Source organism: Struthio camelus, chromosome 6 (assembly GCF_040807025.1).
Source record: "Struthio camelus isolate bStrCam1 chromosome 6, bStrCam1.hap1, whole genome shotgun sequence".
Taxonomy (NCBI): Eukaryota; Metazoa; Chordata; class Aves; order Struthioniformes; family Struthionidae; genus Struthio; species Struthio camelus.
The window spans coordinates 5,025,602-5,052,801 of record NC_090947.1 but is presented as its reverse complement, the minus strand read 5'-3'; the positions used below and the strand labels follow the sequence as shown (position 1 = coordinate 5,052,801).

General features: G+C 44.8%; 2 protein-coding genes across 6 annotated transcripts in view; one reads left to right on the top strand and one right to left on the bottom strand.

The window, feature by feature from the left end:
- The window catches only part of ABCA12 (ATP binding cassette subfamily A member 12), a 119,542-nt gene extending 119,265 nt beyond the window's left edge, over positions 1-277 (bottom strand). For both annotated transcript variants that reach the window (XM_068947850.1, XM_068947849.1), the window contains exon 1: positions 93-277. The gene's annotated coding sequence lies outside the window, so the exon portion shown is untranslated. The remainder of the gene's footprint in view (positions 1-92) is intronic.
- On the top strand, positions 239-27,200 carry ATIC (5-aminoimidazole-4-carboxamide ribonucleotide formyltransferase/IMP cyclohydrolase). 4 transcript variants are annotated; one of them, XM_068947874.1, is made up of 16 exons: positions 239-378; positions 1,387-1,513; positions 4,973-5,049; positions 6,133-6,199; positions 8,398-8,486; positions 10,534-10,685; positions 10,805-10,961; positions 12,550-12,675; positions 12,838-12,945; positions 14,216-14,301; positions 15,564-15,653; positions 17,243-17,371; positions 18,369-18,461; positions 24,961-25,143; positions 26,221-26,376; positions 26,876-27,200. In XM_068947874.1, the coding sequence occupies exons 1-16, from the start codon at positions 357-359 to the stop codon at positions 26,993-26,995; spliced, it is 1,782 nt and encodes a 593-aa protein (XP_068803975.1). In that variant the 5' UTR covers positions 239-356; the 3' UTR covers positions 26,996-27,200. The 4 variants fall into 4 exon arrangements, with proteins under 4 accessions (XP_068803975.1, XP_068803974.1, XP_068803976.1 ...); XM_068947873.1 differs by lacking the exon at positions 239-378 and adding an exon at positions 555-1,215; XM_068947875.1 differs by lacking the exon at positions 239-378 and adding an exon at positions 558-1,211.

The following is a 27,200-nucleotide window of genomic DNA, read 5'->3' as shown; positions in this document are numbered from 1 at the left end:
GAAGAAAAAATAAATAAAATAAAATTAATCGCCCTTACTGCACCATCTTTCACCGCAATGAGCTATCGCCTCACTCACATCCCATTTTTCACCTGTGTAGCCGGCTGGGTTTCCCCGTCAGTAAAGAGGCCCCCAAAAAAACCTGCATCCTGGCCTGAAGTTGCAAAACGTGCTTGGTCTGCCTGCTCCCTTACCGTGGCCGCAGGGCTGCCGCTGCCGCTGCCCCCGGCCCCGGCCCCGCGGGCGGAGGCGGCCGCCGCCTCCCGCCCCCCGGGGCGGCCTCACGTGGTGGGGCGGGAGCCCAAATCCCGCGCCGGGCCGCTGCCGCCTGCTCTTTTCCGCCCACCGACGGCGCCATGGCCGCCCGGCAGCAGCTCGGTAACGCGGTGCCGTCTCCCGCCCGCCCGCCCGCCTGCCTCTCTCCCTCCCGGCGGGGCTGTGGCGTGAGAGGAGCGGCGGCGGCGCCGCCCGTTAAACCGCCGTTGGCGCGCGCGGCGGCGACCGTTAAACCGCCGCGCGGCGGGTGGCGTGGGGGGAGGGGCGGCGGGGCCGGCGGCGCACAGGGCCGTGAGGGGCCGGCGCGGCGCGGCGCGGCGGGGCAGGGGCGGGATGGCCGCCTTGCCGGGCTCTGGCGGAGGGGAGCGGTCTGCGGCGGCTGAGGGCTGCAGCGAAAAGCCCGGCTTTGAAATACGGGGGGGGGGGGGGAGTTATCTCTGCCCCGGCGTAGTGGCAGCAGGGATTTTAACGCGGTTAGTTGGTGCGCTGGGGGGGAAGTGCTTCCCTCCGGCTCCGTTACAGTGTGACTTTGGTCCATGCTTGTTGATGCCCTCTTGATATAGGCAGGGGCGTTTAAACCTCTCTGCGGCACGAGAAATTTGAGCAGCCGTGAGAGGCTTTTCCACGTCCCGAGGCTGGGCCGCCAAAAAAAAAAAAAATTAAAAGAATTAAGCGGTCACGGTTTTACAGCACTGCCTCTTTCCTCTCACTGAGAGGTAACACTGGCCTTGCCCCTGCCACATGCTCCCGAGAGAGCAGCGGCCAGCCTGAAAGCGGTAGGAGAGCAGAAGATAAGTTACAGGTCACCTGTGGATCAGAAAGGGGCTTTTTAGAGGAGGCCAATTTCCCGTTTTGGAAATGGGAAAAATGAGGATGGGCACAGTGCCTCAATGAGGCAGAATACGCCAGCTGCAGAGATGGGAAAAGGAGTATGTGTATGTATGTATTTATATATATTATATATAAAACCCCCAAATATATTAGTGTATGTATGCACACACACATATATATATATAAAAATTATGAAGTCTTCAGTCTCTCAGTCTTGCCTCTCTCTCTGTTATGCTCTGCTTTTAATAACAAAACACTTGTTCTCGCCTCTTCCGCTAGCTTTATTCAGTGTCTCTGACAAGACTGGTCTGGTGGACTTTGCAAAGGTTCTCAGCTCTCTCGGCCTGGGTTTAATCGCCTCTGGAGGAACAGCCAAATCCCTGAGAGATGCTGGCCTGACTGTCAGGTAAGGACTACCTCTTATAAATCCCTCCCCACCCCCTTAAAATTTCATCAGGTAGTTTAAATTGTTTTCTTCACTCGTAAGCACAAATGATTGAAGGCTGCAGACAGGAAAAATGCTATCTGTAAACAAAATCCCCCCCTCCAAAGGCAAGTTTCAGAATCTTTCTTCTTGGCCAGAGGTAGGTCAACCAAGGCCAAAGATTGTTACTGTGCAGGATGGTGCGCAGCGACCAGCAGAGGTGTAAGACCGTTGTGCTGCAGATGGTTTGTCAGCTTTGAGCCAGCTTTCCTCCCCGGAGGCAATCATTTGTCCTAAAATTCATAAGCTGGCCCTAGTGCTGCTCTTTGCCCCAGGTCTGGGCAGAGATCAGCTTTCACCTGTCTGCAGGAAGAGCGAAATGTGTCAGAAATGTGTTGAAGCTCGTTGTAGATCATTTGTCACAAATCATTTTCCCAGCATGATGGTCATGTTTCTTGGAGAGCGCCTGTGAGTGCTGTGCATCCAGCGCTTGAGAAGAGGCATGAACAGTCACTAGCTGTTTTGGCCCTTGATTTGGAGGAGTTGGGGGGGGGGGGTTATTCCATGCTGCGATTCAAAAACAGCTTCAGCCAAATAAAAGTTGTTTCCAGTACAGTGCTGAAAAATCTGTCAATTACGTGGCATGACAGATGACTCTCCGTGGCTCCTTTTTGCTTCCACTGAATGTAGTGATAGGCCCCTGAGACACGTCGGCATGAATATACAGAGCCTCCAGAGTTCCCTGTTCTCTGTTACAAAGCACTTGGTCTTGTCTGCCTCGCCGCTTTGGCTGTGCATCAGTGAAGGCTGAAGCAAAGTATAGTCACGTTTCTCCTTTTACCCCCAATTTGTGGTTCCTTCTCCGTCATACACAGTCACAGGGAACGGTGAGACTTTAATGCTTAGGCTGAGCTGGGAAGAAGACTACTGAGATATTAGAACTGTGTTTCAGAGGAGGGATATAACGCTTCGTAGTGCAAATTGTGTTCTGGACTTCTGTGCTGTGTTTCTGTTAACTGCAGTCTTCGGTAGCCCCTAGCATGGACTGTAGCTTTCTGATGCGGTAAGGTGGCACGTGTGTTCAGAGCCTCTGAGCACCACTGTAACTTGCATTTTGGGGTAGTTCTTGGGAATGCCCCTCCTATCGAAAGGCAGTGTGTTTCTAAGTCCTCTTGGGTAGTTTTAAACATCCTCTCCCCTTCCCCAAATGTCTCCTGTGTTAAATAATGATGTTTTATCTGTCTACTAGATCTTCTCCAGATGTCTGCTTGGAGGGTCTTGAGGTCTTTATCCCTTTTTCCCTTCTTAGAATCCAAAAGGAAATAAGTCTGGTTTGAGATCTGTCCTGTGCAAGGCTGGTCACTTCATTTGCCTAAAGATTCCCAGGGGCTAGAAACCGTTTCGAGGTTTAAGTGAAAGGAAACCAGGTCCAACTGTTGTGTACTGTCAGTGAGGAGAGTCGCATCTTGATTTGCCTAGGTCACCCTCTGAAGGTACCTTTCTCCTTACCATGAGTCTAACGCGGCTATGCTCGTAACTTGGGCGCCTCAGGCAAGGTGAGGTCAGACCTTAGTGTCCAGCTCTTGAATCATGTACGTACTGGGATGTATGGATGTTCCTCACTGACACAAGCGTGGCGTGCCTATAACTTGCAAAGTGTCTGTGTCTGCCCACCTGCTGAATAAGCAAACTGCTGTTGTAGGGGAAGTGAAGGAGGGCTTAAATACCGAGTATACAGCAATACCGGATGGATGCAGGGCTTGCAGAATTGATGCAGAATGGTTGCTCCAGGAGCAGAATGTGTGGTTTACCCTAAATCATACTTGTCACCTTCATCCAGTTAAGAATATCCTTGAACCTGCAGAATAAAACTGAGATTCTGTTGTGAATTTGGAAGTCTGACCCCTTGAGTAGAAAGAGGGGAAACTGTAAATATCCTAAGCAAAACAGTCAATCATCTCATGTCCTGATCAGCTTTGAGGGTAGCATTTTTCGAAATGGATGAGACACAAGGTCCAAAGTGAGATCAGTGCTTTGGAAGGTCATCTTACAGAAACAGATTTACGTAATGCCTTTAGACCTATTTGAGAAGCCCAGAACTCATCTCTCTGTATCTATGGCTCTCCACAGTTCTGCTTGTTAGCACATTATTGTTTAGATCCTTTCTCTGCATGTGATTCTCTTCTTTCTGCCATTTTGTTTACTTTATCTCCTCTGCTGAACTCACTATAACTACGTCAAAATCCGTTTGGGACAGGAGGGCTTTTAAAAGCTGCCATTGCTTTAGCACAGTAATCTGACCTTTCTGATCAAGACAGCACAGGGGATGATGTTTGTCCCCATCCACTTCCTGAGTAGTCGAGATGTTGAGCTGTGGCTGTGAACAGACACCTCTCTAAAATGTTGTCTCTTAATAGTGTACCTTAATATGGCAGCTATGACTGTCTCCTTTTTTTTGCTCTACGCAGCTTGATCTCAGAGTGCAATTGGGTTAGCTCATATTGAATTATCTAGTCCTTGTCTTTTAAGATAAGTAATTATTGTCAGAGAATTCACACTGTTCCTTTTGAGGGTGGTCTTTCACCCTGTAAACCATTGACTTGGAATTGGCTTATCTTGGTTATTTCAGTGTAAAAGTTCACTCACCACAGTGTAAAAGGTCACTCACCAAATAACCCTGCCGCTTAGTTTAGTGTGATCCGTGTGTTTTGTTTTCATTCATGAGAAAAATAGCTGCTGCCTATAGGATTTGGGGAGCTTTTGTTTGTTTGGTTTGTTGGTAGTGAAAGTTATGCAAGCTGTTGTTTTGGGTTGTGTATTGGACAACAGTATACTTTGTCTTCTGTTTTGTCAGCTATAGCTTTTACATGGGATATGGACAGCATCTTACTAAGTGTGAGTGAGCATTAAACCAACACTTCGACCATTTCTACTAATGGTTCTATACCTAGTAGCATTTTGCTATGTAGGTGTCAGATGCCAGCCATAACAAAAACAGTCAGATCTATCTGAACATGGGATACTTTCTGAGAACTACTTCTCAGCCGTTCATAAGAACAATGCATCATAGTCTGTTACCCAGCATAACATTTTTCCTAACAATCCGGTGATATGCTTTCCATATGTTTTGTTCTTACAGAGATACAAGATACTGAAATTTACAGGAATCATGCATGTCTCTGCCATTCTCCTGTCATTGATGGAAAGCTGGTGTTTTTTGGGTTTTTTTTGTTTTTTTTTTTTTTAAACACACAAACCAAAATAGAATTGCTACATTTAATTTTCCCCCTTCAAAACTTCTAGGGTTTAAGTCTCCTTCCAGTAAAACCAACATTGCCAGTAGATTTAAATTGCTGCCACGATAGGAGTAACGAACATTCAGCCTACAGATAAAGTCAGTATGAGATATCCATTGCCATGCTGTGTTTTCTCATTGAGCAGAGATGTATCGGACCTGACGGGGTTCCCTGAGATGCTGGGTGGACGTGTGAAAACCCTTCATCCTGCAGTCCATGCTGGTAGGTTTTTACTGATGTGTTTTCCGTCTAAAACAAAACTCTGTGGGCAGTGTAGGTGGGAAGAAGGGATTGATGGATATCTTTTTAAGGGTTGGGTAGAAGAATTGATTAGTGAAAACAGATTTGCTGTAGCAGCAGAATGGGAGATAAAATGTGTGGAGTGGAGAAGAAATATGCAGTGGCTGCACTGCTTTCTCCATTTCTGTATTGACATCTATGCAGTTAGCAGAGCTTTTCCTCCATGGAGTTGCAAGTAACAGGGCTTTGCAGGAACTGCCTTTGCATGTTCCTTGCAGAGCCAATTTCGGACCTGTTCAGACAGAGAGTGCCACTGTATTTGACCTGTGGAAGAATCTGGCATGCCTCGTAGGGAACATGACAGCCTAGCCTTTAGTGGTTGATTCCTGCTTGCACTGAGCTTTCCTGGCTCCTCCTCAGGAAGGAGGAGGTCTGATAACCTGTCAGTCAGCCATTAACCCGTCTGCTGCTTCTGTGCTTGAGATCTCTTGAATTAAAGCTGTTGCTCATCTCACATTTACATACCTGAGAGGGCTGGAGACTGAGTCTTCTCTTAAAACTTTCAACCCAGTATAATACTCTTTCTTACTCTGTGCCAGCCAGTCAAATGCATGTTTCTCTTTCCAATTTCCTACGCACCAGCCAACCATCTACACTGTTCAGTTAGAGGCACAGCCTCTCTTTGGTTGTTTCATAGGTTTTGTGTATTGCTAGATGAGTGGCAGTTGGCTTTTTCCTCTCCATGAACTCCATGATGACAGTTCCAGTGTTTTAACAACTGCGTGCTTATAAAGTACAGTTTTTGAGGTTGTCTGTTCAGAATTCTGTCTGGAATTCTTTAGGTTTTAGCACTGGAAAGAAATCTATTGGTATGAAATTCGAACAGCCAGAGAGCCAGTAAAATGGAATAGAGGAGGGGAATAGGGACTGGAGACTGTTGGCTGAATCGGAAAGTTTACGGCAGAAAGTCTCTGAGGAGAAGCAGTCTGAAGAAAGATGCTGAATTTAAAAACTTATTTTGTTTTGTTTTTTAAATAACATAAGGTGTACTGTTTTTGCAACTAGGCATCTTGGCTCGCAGTATTCCAGAAGATAATGCTGATATGGACAAACAGGATTTCAGCCTTGTAAGGTAAATGTGGGAGGCCGTGATGCAATTCATCAGTAATCAAAAATGACCAGCGGAGACTGGTCGACACCAGTAAACGGGAGCAGTAGGGACTGTAAGATGTGCAGACCTGAAAATCTGCAGCTTCCGGTTCCCCCGTTGGCAGATGCTATATTTTAAAAGCACTGTTCTACAGATGAATCTACATGGCTTGAAAAAAGCCAAAACAAAACAAAGTTGCACCATAGTTTCAACAGGGAGCAAGGATTTTTAACTTGGGAATTCTGACAGTTTACACTTCTAGTCAATGTTGGGCCTCATTATGCTTCCTGCAAGTTAAATTCAGATTTTTGAAGCTGGTGCAGCTCCTTTCAGCTTGGCTCTGAGTGTTTGATCAGATGGCAATTCCCAATTTTGAAATGCTTGCTCAGTAAATATACCCTTTGAGATCTGCCTAATCTTGTCTGAGTTTCAACACCTAAATCAATGACTTCAGACATGAAAAACAGGTCGGGAACATGCATTGTTTGTGCAATTGGATACTAGAAAACTTGAATTTCTGAGAGCTATCACGAGAGCCAGCAAGCTAGAGCCAGAGAGCCAGAAACTGAAATAACACAGCTCATGCATAGCGCTTTTTTTTTTTTTTTTTTAAACTGTTTTGGTTGGAATGTCTTTACTCGGTGTATTTAGCTAGTGCAGTTTGGGACTCTGCTTAAGTAACAGGTTTTAACTTCTAGCTAGTGATTGTGAGCAACCAAATTCTGTCCTAGTGAATAGCTCCTGATTTAAAAATGAACATCTGAATTTGAACATAGTAAATTGTAGGTCTAGCCAAAATGGGAGATACGGTTTGACTATGATGATTGGGTCAGAATGCATTTTAGTTTTTGAAAAGAACTTAAAAAGCTGATATGCCTAGGACGGATGGATTTCCCAGACGAATTTGAAAACCTGGGATTAAAACCACAAGAATCCTCAGACATATGGCTCAGCGGTGGTGGCTGTTCAGAGTATGTTGCATATTACAGCAGGCTCTGCTGAAGTGCAGGGGGAGTAACATGTTTCTACATCAGTAACTTACAGTACATTGTCATCCAGAGCAATAGTTTGGATTTTGGTACTCTTACATAAAAGCAGAAAGAGCTGATCCTCAGCAGGAGGATATTTGCATAGCTGATTTAAAGTTGCATTCCCAAGTCAAGGGAATTTTTATGTTGCTTTTCTTGATTTCCATAGATAAAACAGCAGTGATGAAGTCCACAGAGTCTCGGCAGTTTGCAGCAGGTCAGGAGCATGAATAAGGAAGCAGAGTAATGGGGTAGGTAGGTGTTAGAAATAGAACAGGGCCCAAATGAAAGACATCTTAGCAAGTTGAAAGAAATAAGGGGTTCTGAAAGCCATGCTGAAAGCTGATCATCCCTTCCCCTTGAATTCATCATGCAGTGTGAAACCAAGGAATATTAAAGTTGGACACAAGATGTATGCATCACAGCAACTTACTGCCACTACTTGGCGTGTGTCAGGGATCAGTATCTTCAAACATTCAGAACAAGAGAGCAAATTGATTCTATCGGATTAAAAACACTGTATGGGAAGATCAAAACAGATACCTTCTTTCGTTATGCCATATGTTATGTGCTGAATACTTCTGGGGTTTCATATGCTATTTGTATTTTAAAACCACAGAATGGGGGTCAGCATGTAGGTCACTTTCTGCTCTTGGGAAAACTGGAAATTTAGACTTGATTATGCTTTAAGTTTGCAATGGATCTTGATCTGGGTGCTGTCTTTTATGCCAGCTGGTGGATGCCTGTATTCAGTAGTGCTGAGCGCCCACTCTGAAGCCCCTTGCAATGGCTTAAGTTGGGCACCCAGAATCACTAAACATTCAAAAGCTGGCCCATGTATTTAAAGCAATTCTTCCTTTTAACTAACCTTTGTAGATTGTGTGGTTCCAAGCACTATAATGCTGCTTAATGCTTAGTTAACTGCTGTAATGTCCGTACCGTTTGACCATAGTAACATCACTTGGCATTAGGTTCAACAGTGCTGTCTCCAAGTCTCGGAGAAAGAAGCCTTTGTTTGTAGGATTTTATGTTGGTCCCAGATCTGAGAGACAAGACAAAAAAAAACCCACCGATAGTATCTTGTGCATACCATGCCAAGTTTGGCCTCTTTATTTCTCGATGAGTAACCTATTTTTTCCCCTTCACTCTCAGAGTTGTAGTGTGTAACCTCTACCCCTTTGTGAAGACTGTATCTTCTCCAGGTGTAACTGTACAAGAAGCAGTGGAAAAGATTGACATTGGTAAGTCAAAGGGGAAACAAACCTTTTCTCCAGGCAGGCTTGATGGTTCTGGTGTCTGAGTAGCTCCTGTCCTTTTCTTTTTGTTTGAAGGCCTTGCATACCCTTAGAGGATCATCAGACGTCTTGGTTTGTCTGTGATGTTGGCGTACAGGGATTGGGACTGCAATTCCTTAGGATGCTATCTTGCTAGGACATTATGCTTTTGCTCTACTCCCTTATCAAGCTCTGGTCCCAGGAATTAAACCATTCCAGTGGTATGGCCAGAAGCAGGAGAGAGGAGGCCTGGTCCTGCAACTTAACACATCTTCATGACGAATTCAGTGATGTTTAGGCTTCACGGAAGGTGTCAGTGGCCTCCTTCATGTGAGCTGGCCACTTACCTCATGTGGGTTGGTCACTCCCAGCAACGGTTGCCAGGTCATCCCTGAGCATGCATTTAGACAGGGGCAGCGCTATCTGCCAGCATGTGCACAGAGCATCGTGTCCATGTTAATTGCCAGATGAGAAGGAAGGAAGGACAGCCAAGGCAGGCTGCATGTAACATGTAACAAGGATGTTGCTCACGAAAGAAGCAGAACATTAATGAGAATTAATCTCTGTCAGGCACTAGAAGATGACTGTAGGCAGAATTGACCTGTTTGCAACTAGCAAACTAATTCCTGTGACGGGCAATCTCACCCTGAAATTGCAAAGTCATTAGTGAGCAGCTCGTACTGTAGCAGAGCTACAGCTCATACTGTGTCCTCCTCCCTCTGGGAGGAAAGGAAGAGGGGACGGGACACCAATTTTGCATGTTCTCTACGTTGCTTCCTGTTTTCAAGGAACTTCTATCCAGATTGGCCAAAGAGCTTGAGAGTTACAAGGGGGGAGATGAACAGCGTAGTTGGGTAAACCTCATCAAGTTTAAGCAGAGCTAAAATAAAAATGGCAGTGGTAAGTGGCTGTAATGGGCCGGTAGAGCCATGCTGCTGAGGTGGGGAAGTTCCTCACTGTCCAAAGGAAGGATCCTGACGTGCAGAAGGCTATGCTAGGAAAGGGTAGGTGGAGCACCGATTAAACCTCTTTTGCAGCCTCTGGCAGTGTAATAAAAATAAAAACTAGGAGCTTTGGAGAGAAGAAGCCGAACCATAGAAAGCGCTCTGGGGATCGCTGAAAATTGCGCTGCAGGAAGCCATTACAAGGATAGGGGCTGGTCTGCTTGTGTGGGAGAGTAATCTAATCAGCAGTTCTGTTCCTCTCGCTGGTTATTAACCCCCGAAGGCCTTACCTTTCCTTCCATGCTGCATCTCTGCTTGGCAGCTTGCGAACAGTACAGGCACAGTTTTGTGCCATAAGGCTGGATGGGGATTGAATTTTCCTGTAGTAGTTTAGTCCAAATGATGCCCAGCAGAGCTCTCTCTTAAATATTTTATGGAGTAGTACTCGCTCTGCACGTAGCACTGCCAGCGTCTCCTTTCCTTTGCAACAGCCTAGTATCTTGCATGATCTTTAGTGTTTTAATAGCTGTGTTGAGTCGAATTTAAGGGGGACGCGTGGCATTTTATCTTACACAGCCGACCAGGGTATGATTTGTTAATATTTGCAGAGAGATTTGAGACCCTCATTTGCTCAGCAGTGTAGAAGTCACTCTTCCCCCACCTCTAGCCCAGTGTTGCAGAGGATGGTGCTTAAGCAGTATCTGTAGACAGCTGTCCTCTTCAGGATGTGGCTGTGCTGTTTGAAGGCATTTTTGCCCCAGTTGTTGATCCAGGCCCATGAGCTATTTCCTCATCCCTGCAGCTCCGTCAGTTTCTGCAAAGGGCAATCAATGAGCTAATGCCAGCCACCTTCGCCAGGGGTTGGATCAACTGATTGGCTTTGCCATGTATATTTTCAGGAGCATTGTCGCAGTCCTTTCTGCTTGCAGAACTGGGGGAGCTGGGTGCATTCATCTGGTGCAAATGGACTGATCGGTGCATGTCCTTTCCTGACCTTAGACATAACTCTTGGCTATACTGTGCCCAGAAGGGAAGTGCTTCATGCTTCCATGCTTCTCTCTCTCTTGTAGGAGGAGTTGCCTTGCTGCGGGCAGCTGCCAAGAACCACGCTCGTGTGACGGTTGTCTGTGACCCTGCAGACTACTCTTCAGTGGCTAACGAGATGAAGGTATCAAAGGACAGAGACACCTCCATGGAAACCAGGCGTCAGCTTGCACTCAAGGTCAGTCGCATCTGCTGACAGTGAAGGGCTAGGCCAGACTCATTTGTCTTTCCCTTATTCATTTCTTTTAAATGCCAAATCCTTCGTAAGTTGACAAGTCTTGCCCATTCTGCCCCTAGGCTTTTACCCACACTGCTCAGTACGATGCGGCCATCTCCGACTACTTCAGGAAAGAGTACAGCAAGGGGGTGTCCCAGCTGCCCCTGAGGTACGGCATGAACCCTCACCAGAGTCCTGCACAGCTCTACACACTGAGGCCTAAACTTCCTCTGACAGGTGAGGCCTAGGCCATGCTGGCCAGCAGGGAGCTCTGGGATAGCCCGGAAGGAAGGTGGTCAGACATGTCTGTCTGATGTCTTTAAAACTGAAATACCTTGCTGTGCCATAGTCCAAGGGATGCCCATGCGTGCCTTTTATTGCCTACTTTATTACTGAATGACATTGGCTTTCCAGTGAAAAGTCGGAGTGTTATGGGATAGAAAAGCTTGTCTGCAGACTCCTACAAGACTTACTGTAGCTCCGCATTCTCTGTTGATGTAAATCTGTGAGGACCCACTGAAGATAGTTTGGGCAAATTTACCTGCTGCACCTCCTACCTGACATCAGCTCTAGAGTCTGGAAAGGAAAACTTGTCATCCTTTGAGAGATTTTGCTCCTTCCCATTTTCCTTATTTAGCACCTTCACTATCTTTTTATGTTCCCATTTACTCTGGCCAGAAACTGAGCTGTTCTTTTTCGTAGGTTTGAATGCTCTTTGTTTTTTTTTTTTTTTCTTGACGTGATGCTTTTGAGCAGAGTTTTACTAGCTTAGTTTTCTGGGGTGCTAGCTCTGCTAATGGTGGCAGTAGGAAGAAATACCAGCCTTAGTCACAAGAGCTTGGGGTACGTTTGGTCTCTCTGCCATTTTGCAGGGTGTGCCACTCATTGCAGCCTTGCTATAGTGAGGGAATCCCAGTTTTGGAGAGGAAGTCTGGCTACTGTTGTTCTTAAGGCTGGCTGTAATATTCCTGAAAATCAAGTCTGCCTTCTGTGTGCAGGCATTGCTCTAGAGAGCAGATGTAAAGCTTTGTATTCGCTGTTGCAGCGTTTCCTTGTATTTCAAGTCCTGGGACGACTTAGGAAGCTTTTCCACTCCTGCACAGGAAGTCGCTTTTCTTGCAAGTCTCTCTCCCAGGTATGGCCGCAGAACAGCATCGTATTCAGCTGCCCTGGCCTTGGAGTATTGCCAAAAGATCCTTTTCCTCCTGTATCCTGAAAGACTCTCAGTCCTTCCATGTCTGTGCAGGCAGTTCTTACTTTTTGCAGTTTTGAGTGTGCCAAGGCAAAAGGTTTGGGAAGCAGATATTCAAAAACTTTACTTCTGGTATGGATTTCTGATTAAAGATCCAGATTAAGCATTTTGCTGAAAGCTTTCCCTTATTTCCTTATGGCTGTGAGTGGTTCTGTTAACTTAAGCTGAGAGACCATGTGCTTAAAGTGTGGCTGGTGCCCGAGTACCTGTTAGGTTCCTTTAGAAAGAGATGGCCGCTGTTCCAAATTGGTGCCAGCCAAAGAACTCGGAGCACAAGGGAGGGAAGGCGGAGTAGGGTGGGGACAGTGTCTTGCTGCAAGGTCATATCAGCAGCTTGTGATAGGGAAGACAACTGCATTTGTTTCTTGAGTCTCAAGCCCGTGCATTCCTCGCAAGACCCTGGAAGCTTTTCAGGGCACCAAAACAGTTACTGGGGAGCTGGAGGCATCTTAAAGGAGCAGTTTTGTAGTGATTTTGATTCTCAATGAGAGAAGTCTCTTCTGCTTGGTCCCCTGACTCTGGGAATAGGGGTCTGCCTGCTTTAATGTGTCTATTTATGTGCTCTGTCTGCAGTGCTGAATGGCTCTCCAGGGTTTATCAACCTGTGTGATGCTCTCAATGCTTGGCAGCTGGTGAAGGAACTCAAGCAGGCATTAGGCATTCCTGCTGCAGCCTCCTTCAAACATGTCAGCCCTGCAGGTAAGGTGGCTCCTTGCTTTTCTCTCTGAACAGACTGTGGCTCTTAGCAGTCCCTGCCACTGTTGCGTCTCCATCCCTTTACTCGTGGTTTTGGGGAAGTCCCAGGGGTTGGGACCAGAAAAAGCTTCTGATTTGAGTGCCCTGGCTTGTATTTCCCACTAGGTGCTGCTGTTGGAATACCACTCAGTGAGGAGGAGGCACAAGTCTGCATGGTGCATGACTTCCACAAGACCCTAACACCCTTAGCATGTGCCTACGCACGCAGCAGAGGTGAGAGGCCCAGGAATAAACCAGCCTGTGCAAAGACCTGAGCTAGTGCTCAACCCTGAACAACATGCTTGGCACTTTGCAGGCTCTTCCCTTTGCAGTGTACTCCTCCTTTTCAGGTTTTTCTCTCTAAGGATCTGATTAATAGGCTAAATGAACTGCCCACCTAACAAATCAAAAATTGCTCTGAAAGTGAGCTGAACTTGAATATTGTTCAAAGGGAGCTAAAAACGTTTTAGATTCCGTTCTCTTTCTGTGATGTATATGGAAGGCCTGTAAAGTGTTTCTATTAATGAAACAAATGTTTGCGGAAATTTGGCTGAGGGATCTGTGGGCAGTCAAACAGCTGTGCTGGTAGCACACTCAGCTTTCTGTTGCAGATGGAGTGCTAGGGAATATTTAGTTGAGCAGAATTGTTTCTTCTCCGTATCTTATGGGGGATTTTTTAAATGCTTTTGTAGTTCAGAGCTCAAAAAAAAGCTTAAAGATAAGTAAACAGAAATTTCTCCCTCTGTTTACCTGAAATACTTTGCGAGTGCTCTCATTGTCTGTGACATTGTAGGAGAATTTGGACAGATTATGGAAAAACAAAGCAAACTTACTTGGTAAGGGAAACACTGGCATGACGTCATTTTTTCACTACTTTAGGGATCACCTTTGATCATTGCGCACAGAAAACCATTGCGTGAACAGTAGAAAAACAAAGCCTTAGAATGGCAATGACTGAAGAATTGAGGATGTTGAGTAGGAAAGCATCAGCGATAGATGCTGAGTGCCATTAATCCTTCACTTTAGCAAAGCACTATGTCATTACAGATAAGATATATATATATTTTTAATTACTGTTAGCTACATTTTTGGGTCTGCTTTCTTACAGAAAAGGGCTGATGGGTGGTATATGCGTTTAAAAACTTGCCTATTTTCCAACCGTCTCCCATCTAAAATATCTTTTTGTACAAACCTTTCCTCTCCTGTGTCCTCTTCCCATCATGGCTACAGCAGAACTGCTAGCCTTAACGGAGGTAGTGATTTCAGAGTTAGAGCTTTGACAAATGCAGTGAAGAAGGAAGAATATCTGAGTTATGGAAAAATTTAAAGGTGCATGTGTTTGAGGTAGGATTTTTCATTCTTGTTATTTTTCTTATGTGGCCTATTTTTCTGCTTTGGGGTTAAATTACCGACTTTTGTGGAAATGAAATGGATTGTAGGAGCAAAGAGTTTTCTTTGTATTATGCTGTAGTTGGATTAGTTACCAGAAAATATGATTTTGCAGGTGCTGATCGGATGTCGTCTTTTGGTGACTTCATAGCTCTGTCTGAGGTCTGCGATTTGGCTACTGCTAAAATTATTTCCAGAGAGGTTAGTCAAACAGCAACAAATCCTTCTGGGGTAAAAGGGAGAATTAGACTGGATGGAGTCGTTTGCTTATAATGGCCATTTTGTTCGAACAATTTGGGAGTTTTGATTTAAGACTGTTGGTCCATTTGCGTAACTCAGTATCAGGGGTACAGAGTTGAGTTTTCTGATACGCTTTCCCTCGTACCAGTTGAAACCGGGCTGCGTGGCAGAGCCTGTGAAACAGCAGTGCTCAAAACGCTTCTTTCTGAGAAATGATTGCAAGCCTCTGTCCCCTGATCAGGCCTCAGGAAGTAAACCCTGATTATGCTGTCACAAGTATCTGATTGAAGAGCTCTAATGGAACAATAGAGGACCCACAGACCTGATGGCTGGCCTCTTGCCCAAGGCAGGAATGCGGATGTAGATTGCTACCTGCCAGTTGATACCAGTTATTTGTAGGCTCAGCCATTTTACCTGCTGCACTTTTAACTTTGCTGGTTTCAACTTTAGCTGACCACATTGCACAAGTCACTACATTTAATGCAGTTAAACAGCTGGGACATACCAGTTAAACAACTGGGACATACCAGCTTTACCAAACACACTCATCCTGTTAGATGTTGCTTACAATCACCTGAGAGGGGAGGAAAGCGCAATGCCAAGACCTATTTCTTGGACATTAAAGACTTTTTTTGTCAAACAAATGAAAGGTCCCATTTGACTGGTTTGTGAGGATAAAATATGGCATGCTATTACTTTAAAAAAAAGTGGAAGGGGGAGGGTGATAAGTACCTGAAAGGAAAATATCATTTTATGGTTCTGATGAATGTAAACTGTTCTTCTCTGTTCTAATGCTGTTAAAATAGTTCTTTTGCAGATACTTTGTATCATCAGGAGTGTCACTGTTGAAAAAATTAAGAAGTTTTTTGTTGTTTGTTTGTTTTAAGGTGTGTTAGGTGGAGAAGTGGGTGTGTGATGTACCAGCAATTTTGTCCTGGAGAGAGAGATTACTTGTTAGTTCTATTATGTTCAAAGGGTTGGTGAGGTGTTTTTTGTTTTGTTTTTTGTTTTTTTAACTCCTACTAAGACCTTATGGAGCTCTACTTTTTCCTGTTTCTAGGTCTGGAACCGACACTGTAGTAGTGCCATTGGTATTGTATGATGTATATAGACCTCTGAGAAGTGGCCGTTAAATGCCTTTCTGGCGATGGCAGGCGGAGTTTTCAGTATTAGCTCTTTTGTTCTTTTTGTCCTGTGGAAGCTGAGATTTGGGTGTGTTGCAGGTATCTGATGGTGTGGTAGCTCCTGGCTATGAGGAGGAAGCTCTCAAAATCCTTGCCAAAAAGAAGAATGGTAGTTACTGTGTCCTCCAGGTTGGTGTTCCTGCTTCGCTCTAACCCTCTGCTTCTCTGCCCATACCTGCTTTCCGCAGATGTTAATATCCAGATAGCTGTGGGGCTGATCCAGGCCTCAGTGCATGGAAGTGTTTCTTGGTCTTTGGCAACTCTTGAGTGAGCTGTAATTCCATCAGCAGTGTCATGACCAGGTTGAGCACTTAAGTGGAGTGTTTTCATAATGCCTTGCTTGGCTTTCAAAGCGATGTGGATTTAAAGTGACCAGATCTGTGGACCAGCAACAGTACTTCAGAGAAACAGTGTTTCTGGGCTATTTCTCTGCTCTCTGCCAGCTTTCTCTCGCTTTCTGCTGCATTTTTCCTCCCAGAATTTTTGTCATCTAAGACAGAATGCCTCAGCGCTGTCATTAGTCTTGAAGATGAGAGGTCATGAGAAGTACATCACTAGGGGAAGCCTTGCCTGTGCATATGTTGTTTGTAGGACAATCTTTAGAGTCAGTGATGAAGACGGCAGCACAGGCATAGTTTAGACCCGGGGATAGCACACCTTTGCATACTGTAACTGTGATGCTTGCTTGTCAAGGAGTATTGAGATGATGCTGTCAAATAAGTGTCTGGTTGCCTTCCTAGTTCTCCCAGTGCTTGTTGGGACTTCAGAATCATCCAGTTCGGGTCAACGTGGGTAACATTATGTAATATTGTCCGAGCAGCCAAACAGCCTGACTGGGAGACAAATGAGCAAAGAAATTGCGTATTCCATTACAGAAAGAAAATCCAAGGCTTAGCTGAGGTTGCGGTTGTAGTGTTACTTACCAAGGGGGCTGTAGAAGATGGCTCAGGTGCTTCAGGCAAACAGGAATGAAATTGCAGACAATCTTGGCAGCTGATTACCTCCTGAATTCAATTAGCTTTACAAGGATGAGGTATTGGTTAAGCCTTTAGCTTCAGGGCCTGTCTGCACAGGGTTGCTAAGGAAAGTTGATCTGAATGAACTTCAACAGATCAGGTAAACCACATAAAGGGTGTGTATGCTGCTATTTAGAATTAGTGGCCTTAATTTAATCTGGTTTATTTCATGTCTTAATAAACTGAACTGGGGCTACAATAATTATAAATAAACCTATGCATATGCAGACCTTAAGGCAATTTAAGAATTCCCCCTTTAAATTTACCCCTTACACTAACATGAATTAACTGTGTTGCATGCTTGTATAGAGATGAGCCCCAAGAGAACGCATCTCTGGAAATAATCACATTCCCTGTTTTCCTTTATGTCAGAAGGGGTTGGGAATTGTACCTTGAGGCACATATGAAGCAACTCGGAAGATTTCTACCTTTCTGTGGAAGACTGCAAGATTGTGTGTGTGTGTGTGTGTGTGTGTGTCCCACAAAGTGGGCATTGCTATGTAAGCATCCAAATGGCATTACCTCTCTCCAGCCTGTAAATGTCCCTTCATGCTTTGAGACCTTGCTGCTCCAATTAATTCTAATTACTTTTGCTCATCTGGCATTGCTTCCTCTTAACAGTTCACTTCTTTTGGATTCCTTATAATGTTTTTTTAACCTGAACTATAAGCTTGTTTTATTAGCCTCTTTGTTGGCTTTTAGATGGATCCTGATTATGAGCCAGATGACAATGAAATTCGAACCCTCTATGGATTGCATCTCATGCAGAAGAGGAACAATGCAGTCATCGACCGGTCGTTGTTCAAGAACATTGTTACAAAAAATAAAAACGTGAGTGTCAAAAGACTGATAAATGAGCTTTAAAGACGGGGAGTGAACTGGTGTGCTTTCTTCAAGGAAGTTAGCACTGTTCTATTTTAAGAGCTCTTGAAACATTTTAATGAGCTTAAATTGGCTTTCAGCAAAGAATGCAGCAAAGCTTCTGGACCAAATAACTTGGGCAAATCAGGGTAGTTTGCCTTTGTTCTGATTCCTTACATGAATAAGAGGAGCTGGACCTTGTGCTTTATCTCTGACTACCAAAAATATTTCTATTCCATATAAATAGGAAGCTACCTTGTTTAACCTCTTATGGTTAGAGAGCCATGTGCTAAGGATCTACTGTGATCTCATTCTGACTCATTGTTTAGTTTTCCCTTTGGTTTACAAGGTATTGTATAAACTCTGGCCTTACTGATGTTGCTCATCCTTTAGAGTTCACATCATCAGAAAGTTATCAGTTATTTCTTCGTCTTGAATCTTGTTTTCGCTTAATAAGCAGATGTTAATGAGCATGTAATTAGTCATGGGTTCAGAAGTAAGTTCAGACATTGTCGTAATGAAAAGTGTTTTTACAGATTACTAATGGAATGCACTTAAAATAATACATAGCGTAGATACTGTAGATGTTACTGCCATTGTAGTCTTGTGCATACTTAAGCATGTATTGAGGTTTTTTGCCTCTGAGCATTTTTGGTGAAAGTGAGCGAATACAGAAGATTTTGCCTGATTAGGCCCAGTGATAGAGCTGTTATGACCTGAGAAGATTGAGTCTTGTCCCTACAAGCTGATGACGTTAGCTGCTAAACCAGTCGTTTGTAACTTTTAATCTAAACACAATTTGTTAGTAATTGAACAAAGCAGGATAGTTTTAGCTATCTTGTTTTCCTCTTGCTATGATATGGTACTTCTGATGGTTTTGGAGATTTGCAGGTCATTAGCCAATTGCAAACCATCCTAGGTCTTGATTGTCAAAGTGGGCTGTTGACAATGGCTTTTGTTGTTTCAGCTGCCTGAGTCTGCTGTCCGAGACCTGATTGTTGCCAGCATCGCTGTCAAATATACCCAGTCCAATTCAGTTTGCTATGCCAAGGATGGGCAGGTAACCAAATCAGATGCCTCTGGGGAGTTGTGCTCTCACAGCCAAGCTGGTCAAAGTGTGATTTTTGTCAGGCATCCCATTTAAAATCACTTAGCATGCAGGAAGCTGGTAAGCAGTTGCGGACAAACTGCCTCAGGCAAAACTATGCAGAGCAGTAGGTAAACCTGTGTCTCTCTTAAGAGACTGCCTCAAAACCCAAACTCAGCAATTTTTTTAAATTGTTTTTGGTTTTTTGAGGGGATTGGCCGTTTAAAGGACGGAGTTGCAAAAATTCTAATGCCTTGAGTCTTTTTTTTTTAAACTACTCTTTCCTGTTATTAGCATTTTTAAGGGCCTGTACATTTGCTGTAGTCTGTATAGAGCCTTAGGACATGACAGTTTTCAAAGCTGCATTTTGACTGACAAATGGTTCTTAGCGGGGTGTTTTTTTTTTGTTTTCATTTGTTTTATGCAAGCAACAATCATTTCCCCCCTCCCCCCACCCCCGGGATATTAGAAGTCTTCTATTCTTTCTGGTTTTTAGAGCTTATGATGGCTGTTGGTAGGGATTAACAGGGGCATTAGAAAATGTGTAGGTGAAATAAGAATCTTGAATTTCAAGAAAATCCTTTCTTTCTAGGTTATCACTAGGTGTTCAATTTAAATAGGTTATCCAAAAGTTGTTATAAATGTACTAAAAATCATATTTTTGCCCAATGGCTCACTCTTGTGTTGCTGTTGTGTAACTGGTCCTCTGCTCTCCATGGCAGCTTTTCTACAGAGCTGGGTTATTTTCTGTAAAATTTTATTTTACAGAAGAAAAAGAAACAAAAATAATGTTTTTGATAATCTTGAGCTTTGGTGCATCATGAAGCAGCCAAATGGGTTAAACAGGCTACCTTCCAGGTACAAAGTGAATGAACTGCAATGCTGTTCTGTTTGCAGTGGTACTCATCTACGTTTGTCAGATTGTTGTTACAGCCTGCAAACGTTGCGGCACTGTCTCATGGTGTTTTCTGGTGTTTGTGTGCTATATAGTTCTTGCAAGCCACGTCCCTGGAGAATAGGCTTTTTCCTTTCTATCTGCTTTGGTTTTTTCCTCTTGCTTTTAAATGGCTCTCTGTCCACAACAGCGTTAGTTCTTGTAGACCCAGAACAAAGGTGTCACTATCTTTGCTGCTCCTTTTCTGTTAATGTAGCGGCAATTTCCCTAGTGCTTTTTGCAAGTCTGGACTTAATGTGGTGCTGCAGCTGTTTCTGAAATGTGTCTGGTAATGCATTTACCATATGGAAGGGAGAAGGCATGAGGGGGGTGAAAAGCAGTGTGGCCAGGTAGGGATTTAACTAGCCTGGCTTCAACAATGTTTTGCTGATTCACAGGGATATATTTTAATTGAACATACATGTGTGTCATGTTGGCTTGTGGTGTGTGGGACAGGAAAGGCCAGGATCAAAGGTCTGTATACTGCACTGAGAAACAAGTGTCTTGTTTTGAACAATAAAGGTCAGCAACCATTGCAATCACTTATTCACGGAGGTGGTAAATCTGTTCTGAGGTCTTTAAATCAAAGTGTAACGTCTTTCTAAAGAGATTGATCACCATCCAAAAATAGCCGAGTGTGGTGCGCTGTAGGTAATGATGTAGGAGCTCTGACAGAAGCTCCCTTCTAGCTTTAAAATGTCTAAAATGCCTCAAGAGACTGTTAAGCGTCGAGAGCATTGCTCTTAAGGTAGAGAAGGAGGAAGCAACAAGGTCTATTGGAAACTCGTCTCGTTACCGTACTGGTTACCTCAGGCTCTTCTTGGTGGTGTGGTGAAGAGCTAACTACTGTTCATATCACCTACCAAGACACGAGAACCAGCTGTATACAGGGGTATTTGGTTGCAAATCAGAGCTACTACAGATTACAACCAGCCAAGGAGAGAGATTTCCAGCTTGTTATGGTTAAAATGTATTTCCAGCATGTGACTTGTTTGGGTTATGTAGGCCAAGCCTAGGAAATCCAGCTTTCTTTCAATTCCACTGCTTTTGGTTTTCCAGGGGATATTTTTACCCTCATACCACCCCTGCTGCTTAGTGAAACTCTTGTATATAGGATATTCAGATTTTTTTGACAGCTTGATTTCATTGGGATCGTGAGTGGATCGGCTGTTCCAGCCAGGGCTGGTGCTCTGTCTTTAAAAAGTCCTAGGAAAGCATGGCGTGGGAGGAAGCATTTATGGTCTTGAGTGTCACTTAATTTGCAGGAAGCCAGCTGCCACTAATTGCAGTAAACACTTTCACTTGTTTTGTCTGCTTTTCAGCACAGGGAAGCCAGACTGTATAACATGTTCACTTACAGTTTTTAATGATGCCATTGTGCTTTAAAATGAACAATTTAAGATTTTTCTCCTCCTTTTTTTTCTCTGCACACAAGGATAAAATTTACCTTACTATTTTCCCCAGTGCTGCAGACATTTGTCAGTTATTGCTATTGTTTGTCTTCCCAATTGCTGGTCCTTTGTTTGGCTTTATAATTCCAAATGTATTCAAGGCTTCTGTTTTCACTTATTACTCAGAGTAAGTCTGAGCAAATCCAGGCCAGTCTGGATCATTTTGTGAGGATCCTTTGGGCATTATGTATCTCATCCACTCCATCCTTTTGCACAGTATTCCAGCAACGGGGCGGGGGGATGTTGAGCTCTCCTGTGAGCTGGAATGTTTCGGTCAAGAAGTTCTCAATTTTCACTCAACAAGCCTTTTTTTTTTTTTTTTTTTTTTTTTTTATGAATTGAATTTCTACCCAACTTGTGTTACTGCCTGCTTTCACTTGAGCCTTAATAGGCTCTGTTTAAGCACTTCTTGATCCTCAGTAGATTAAACTCTAAAAGAAACTTAGCTATTTTTTGTATAGCCATGGGCAAAAAATGGGATGAGGGGGCTTCTTTTTGTTTGTTTTTCTTGTGGAGGATTTTGAGGTTTCAACTGTGTTTTGGTATGGGAGAAAGCTAATGTTTGGGGAAGGAAATGAGGTGTGGGGAGAAACAAAGCGAGGAAGACAGGGAGAGAATAGGTACATTTAGACAGGCCACTGAATAGGGATATCTAGCTACAAGTTTATGGTTTATATTAAGCAGAAATTCAACCTGCTGAACTCTCGGGGGAAAGTCTCTCCTCTTTGGACCAGAAAATCCAGTCTAGACTGAAGAAGTCTTCCGCAGCAGAGTCGCACAGAAACAAATGTTTTTCTAGAAAAAAATGATTTAGCTTTCTCTAAATCCTCACCTTCCCATGAAGTGCGTGTTATCAGCATGTTCCTCCCTGGCTCTCATTATGACTTGCCTTCTAGAACAATGTGGGCTCACTAGGAGGTACCTAGAAGCAGCTGTTGTTTTTTCTCTTGCCTGTTATGCCAATGTAAGAACACTATTCCATGGGTTGCAGATCATATCTTTGCAGATGTGGGGATGCCAGTGAAGAGCCTACAGAGGTTGGACATATGTTGTCCAACTGAAGTGGTAACTAAAATTGCCATTTTGAAATTTTTGAGTATGAGCCAATATTCCGGTTACCCATCTTCTGACAAAATTCAGGTCACAAAATGGTGTTTTAGGCAGCTCAGAGAGAGAAAAGGAGAACACTGTTTTTGGGAAGGGTGATGGGATGCTAGCAGGTAGGAGAGCTTGATTTCTAATGTATGTGCTCATAAAAAGGCTATGTGTGTATGCTTAGGGAAAGAGAGGCGCTGTGCTGCACTGGCCTGGCAACACTCTCTACTACCGTAGCCCTTGCCAGCTGAAGGCCAGGGCTTGCAGCAGACTGGCCAGTTCTGTCACATTAGTGCAAGGCCACAACTTAACAGCAAACCAGATGAAGATGAGATGCCATTCTGTCTGGAAATGGTTGGAGGACATTGCATTTCTGACATTACATCGTATTTCTTTGAAACTTAAGATTTCCTAGCTCTTTTATCAGTAATCTGCCCAATATTCTCCATCCCCAGCTAAGAACTTCTGCCTTAGCCTAACCCAGCTTGCTAGGCCCCCTCTAAGAGCTGCATGACAATTACTGATGTGCAGTGTATGGAGCAACCTCTGGCATTAAGCACTTTTAAGGCCTGTTGTCTCTGCAGGGAGAAAGGAAAAAATTGCACGAGTGAGACTAGGTACCCCCTCCTCCGGCTGGCATTGAGGTCCCTTGAGGGTACCCTGCAAGTCTGAAGGTTAAACAGGGCAGATGTGAGAGCAGAGGTAACGACATCAGGAGTGTATTGGGGGGGGGGGGGGAGGAAGCTGTCACCAGGCCACCAGAAACTTCTCATCTATTTAGTATTTAATATTTACCTCTGTGGTTTATTAAGCACTGAAAGCTGTTCAGTTATAGCTGAGCAGATGATATTAGCAGCCCAAGTTTTTCATTTGCTCCTTTGGGGAAGAGTATCTAGCAGCATGTTTTATGGTTCTGGTAAGGGGTGAAGTCACTATGCCTTGATGAATGAGAAGACGAATGATTCATTCATTTGAGGGCAGCCTTTGACTTATAGCTTTACCATCTGTTGCAGTCTAGCTGAGCTGGAAACTCTGAGGTATTGGCCAGAACCGCTGGCCTCAGCACAGTGTCCCAGGAGCAGTCCCCCACGTGAACAGTCTGGTGAACAGTTCAGCTGTGGATTCATAGGAGGAGGAGGAAATTATGGAAAAGAGTTTTGTTTCCTGACAGATCTCTGGTTGGATCCATGAGCTCTGAAAGCTGTGGAGAAAAGTTACCAGCCCAGGTTTGACAGCTGCGGTAGCTAGATCTAGCGTTTGTGTGCCTGTGAGTCATGCCTCGCATACTGTCATGGCAGAGGCAAGGCTGAGGAGGGGCAGTTTGGAGTTCAAGAGACCCCACCTTGGTCCCTTGCACTTGTGACTGCAGACAGACCATGTTTGCAAGACGGGGATTAGTGGCACGACCCTTCTCCCTTATGAGGCTGAGAGCAAATGCCATCAGTGTTTGCAAGGACCTGAGATGCTGCAAGTACTTCACACAGATGATGTTGATGCTGGAGATTGAGACTGGCATTGCAGTAAACAGTGGACCTGACAGATGAGCGCCTCGTGTCACCAGAGGCAGAGGGACTAGTGGGGACTCTGCGCACTGCAGTGTAGCTTGCCACGGCTCTTCAGGCCTAGCCTTGCTCACAACTAGTGGCAGTCAGTAGTTGTGGTTATGCATTGAGCTGTGTTTGGTCTTGGCTATAGGGGTGCAGACAGAACGCCACAAGCCCTGCAACATTGCCTGGATTGGCTCCTGCCTTGAATTTACTGAGGTGCGAGAGCATGATATGGTGACCCTGATAGTACAGAGTTTCCTGGTCCCTGCGGGGAGGATGAAGCTCTTGCCAGTGCTCTTGCGCTGCCAGCGTCCAGTAACCAAGATGTCCCCAGCCCGATTTACTTTTTCAGCAGCGTCAAAACCAAGGAGTTGTCTTAGACGGTCCAAGTTTGCCCAGACATGGTGCAAGAGCTTGTTTGCGTTGTGCATCAAGCTGTGACAAAGGGCTTTCAGGGTTACGAGACCACCAGGGGCCAAAGAGTCTCTACGTATTTTAAGCTATAGTGTACCTGAAAAATTGACAGAGGTTGAACGTGTCTGGAGAGAACTGGACTCCAAAGAAGGCGGTCAGAAAAAGAGAAGCAAAAGGAAGCAGAGCAAACACCATATTTTATTGAAGCTTCTTCGGGGGAGGGGCGGGGGAGGAATCACCTTTCAGTTCTTGCTGCGTAAGCACTCAGTCTGTTTTACATCAAGCATCAGTCTTATTAAATAAGGGCTGGGGTTAGCAGGCAACTATTTTTAAAATCCCAGACATTCTGGCAGATGGCAGGGTAGGAAGTGTGTTGGCAGCTCCAGGGCCTTGATAATTCAAGTGACGCGATGGTCCTACTGGCTAACCTTCCTGATTGAGAAGTAGATTTACTTTCTTATCAGCCTTGACAGACAAATTGCCCCATAATCCACAACTATCACAGCTGATCTGTTTAAGCTGTGTATGCTGGGCCCACCAGGAAAGATTATGCTCTTTGGGTGGCCCAGGCTCGGACTTGAATCCTCTAGCCAAAGTCCCTTTTCCGAGATCAGGTAGGCAGCTTAGCTTCTCTTAGCAGCCACATTTGTGGCTGTAGCCAACAGGATTTTGTTTTGCCTTAAAAGCCATAATTATATCAGCCTGAGGTTTAAAAATTGATGTCTCAGTTACGGCTGGGGCTCAGATATTGTTTGGATGGATGAGAGGATGTAGTGTTCTCAGTGCCACTGTCAGCTCAGCAGACCCATGGAAGTTACAACTGCAGAGAGCTGTCCCTATAAATGATCTACAGGATTGGAGACACAGGTATTTCCAGAGTCACCCTTGCTGAATTACCTGTGCAAGTTACTCTGTTTCAGTGAGGAGCAGCTAATTTGTAGGAGGTCTTTCCTAATTGCTTGGCTGGAATGCAGCTTTGATTACAATCTGCATGCAGCAACGCATGATCACGCTTTATGTGCACGCTTCAGGTCATAGGTATTGGAGCTGGCCAGCAGTCCCGGATCCACTGCACGCGTCTGGCTGGTGACAAGGCAAACCACTGGTGGCTCCGACACCACCCACGTGTGCTCTCCATGAAGTTTAAAGCAGGTGTGAAGAGAGCAGAGATCTCCAATGCCATTGATCAGTATGTCACTGGAACCATTGGTGAGGTAAGGGCTGAGGAGTTTCCCTGAAGAGTCCAGATTCTGCCAAACAAAGCCAGAAGTGCTGCTAGAAGTACCAGCTGTGGGTGCTATGACCTGGCAAGGCCTCCTCATACCTGGGTTTTCTCTCTCCCACTTCAGCTGTTTTTTTCAGCCCCAGAAAGACCAAGTGAGATTTCATAGCTCACTTCAAAATTGGTCAGAGGGTTGGTTTGAGCTTTGGACCCGGAGACAGTAATAGGTGAGACCAAAGAGTTGGGGGAGCAAGTGGCTTGGGCACAGGACAGTGACTTCTCTAAGGTCATTCAGAGGCTCAGTGACAAAGTGTCCTGGTTTGCCCCTCTGGCATGGCACCCACTGCCCCAGGTGCTGGAACCTGCTCTGCGCTTCCATGTGCGGCATGGTTTCTTCTGACAGTTTCCCTAGCGCTAAGGAAGGGTTAATGTTAGAGTTGATGTTTAAACTTTTGCTTCCTCATCATACCAGCTGTCCTTTCCTTCTTGCACATAGCTGTTTGCCTGTGCGGCGTTTTGAATCCCTCTGACCTCCCTGTTAGAAGCAGTAGTGAGACAAGAAAATAGTATGCCCTTTTTAAGTATTGAAAGTCAAGAGCTGGATTGGGGACTTAGTGAATCATCTCTGTGAGAGCGGTTGCTTGTTTAAGGGGAAAAGAACTGGAGCAGGGGCTGTTTCGGAAGGTGAATCATAAGCCAAGCTGCTGTTTGTCATGTGTGAAGTCATCTACCAGATCCTGTTTGTGTGTGTGTGCTGGCATTTACAGAGCAGCATAGTACAGGCGGGCCAAGCAGAGCATCTTGTAATTAAAGGGGGGAAAAAAAAAATCCTTAACCTGCAGGGGTGAGGAAGGGAAGGACAGAGTTAAAAGGATGCCAAAAAAGCTGACTGTAGTAATGTGTTCCCACCATCACTTGGGATTTTAAAATCCCTTGTATGAAGTTCCCAGTAGCGGAGCTGTGGGAGCAGAAAGCACAGCTGAGCTGGGTGTCAAAGGTTGCAGTCACTTGTCCTTGCATGCTGCTGGCAGAAGCCCGTGCTTTGGGGCTGAGCTCTTTGTTCCATCAGGATGAAGACCTGGTGAAGTGGCAGGCAATGTTTGAAGAGGTGCCCACGCAGCTAACGGAAGCGGAGAAGAAGCAGTGGATTGCCAAGCTGACCGCTGTTTCCCTCAGCTCCGATGCATTCTTCCCTTTTAGGGATAACGTCGACAGAGCTAAACGGGTGAGGTCATGGCAGGGCCAGGATATCAGGGTGACTCCAACGGAACATCTGCACAGCTTGTGCTTTTGTTTAAGTTTTGTGCGGGCTACTAGGGAACAACGGCTCTGCACTGCACTAAGAGTGCTGGCTAGAATAGCACATCCTGGGAGGGATGTTTCTGGTTGTTACTGCTCTCATAGGGGGTAGTAATTATCCAGCCATTGCTCAGTTTGTTGATTAGGGATGAAAAGAACATTGAGGTTTATTAAACTTTAAGAATAACAAGATAAGGCCTATTGCTTCCAGAGGAACCATTTCACTCTTATTGTGGAGCTGTGGAGAGAACTGACTGCTCATGTGAGGTGCTCCCCTGTGAATTGCTTTGGGCAGTGGAGGCCTTTGTTTGTTCAGCGCTTAGTATAGTGGGATTTGATGAAAGACTGGGGCTGCCAGCTCCTTTTCAGGGATACTTTGGTTTTTTCATCCTTTAATCCTTCCACTTATCTTTGTCTTTGTTCAGAGTGGAGTACAGTTCATCGCTGCCCCATCTGGCTCAGCTGCCGACCAGGTTGTGATGGAAGCTTGCAACGAGCTGGGAATAACTCTCATTCACACCAATCTTCGGCTCTTCCATCACTGAATTTGCCGTGACTGTTGTGGTCTCTTTTTGGTCACAGTCTCGCCAGCAGCAGTAACTGGAAGCACCTGCAATTTATGCTTAGCAAGTATTGCATGATGATAAATGAGATCATTCCCTTTTGCTATCAGAGAATGAAGGTGCAAGAAGTTGGCTTCTAATGTAGAAATAAGTCTTTCATGCAAATAAACATAACAGTTCGTAGCTA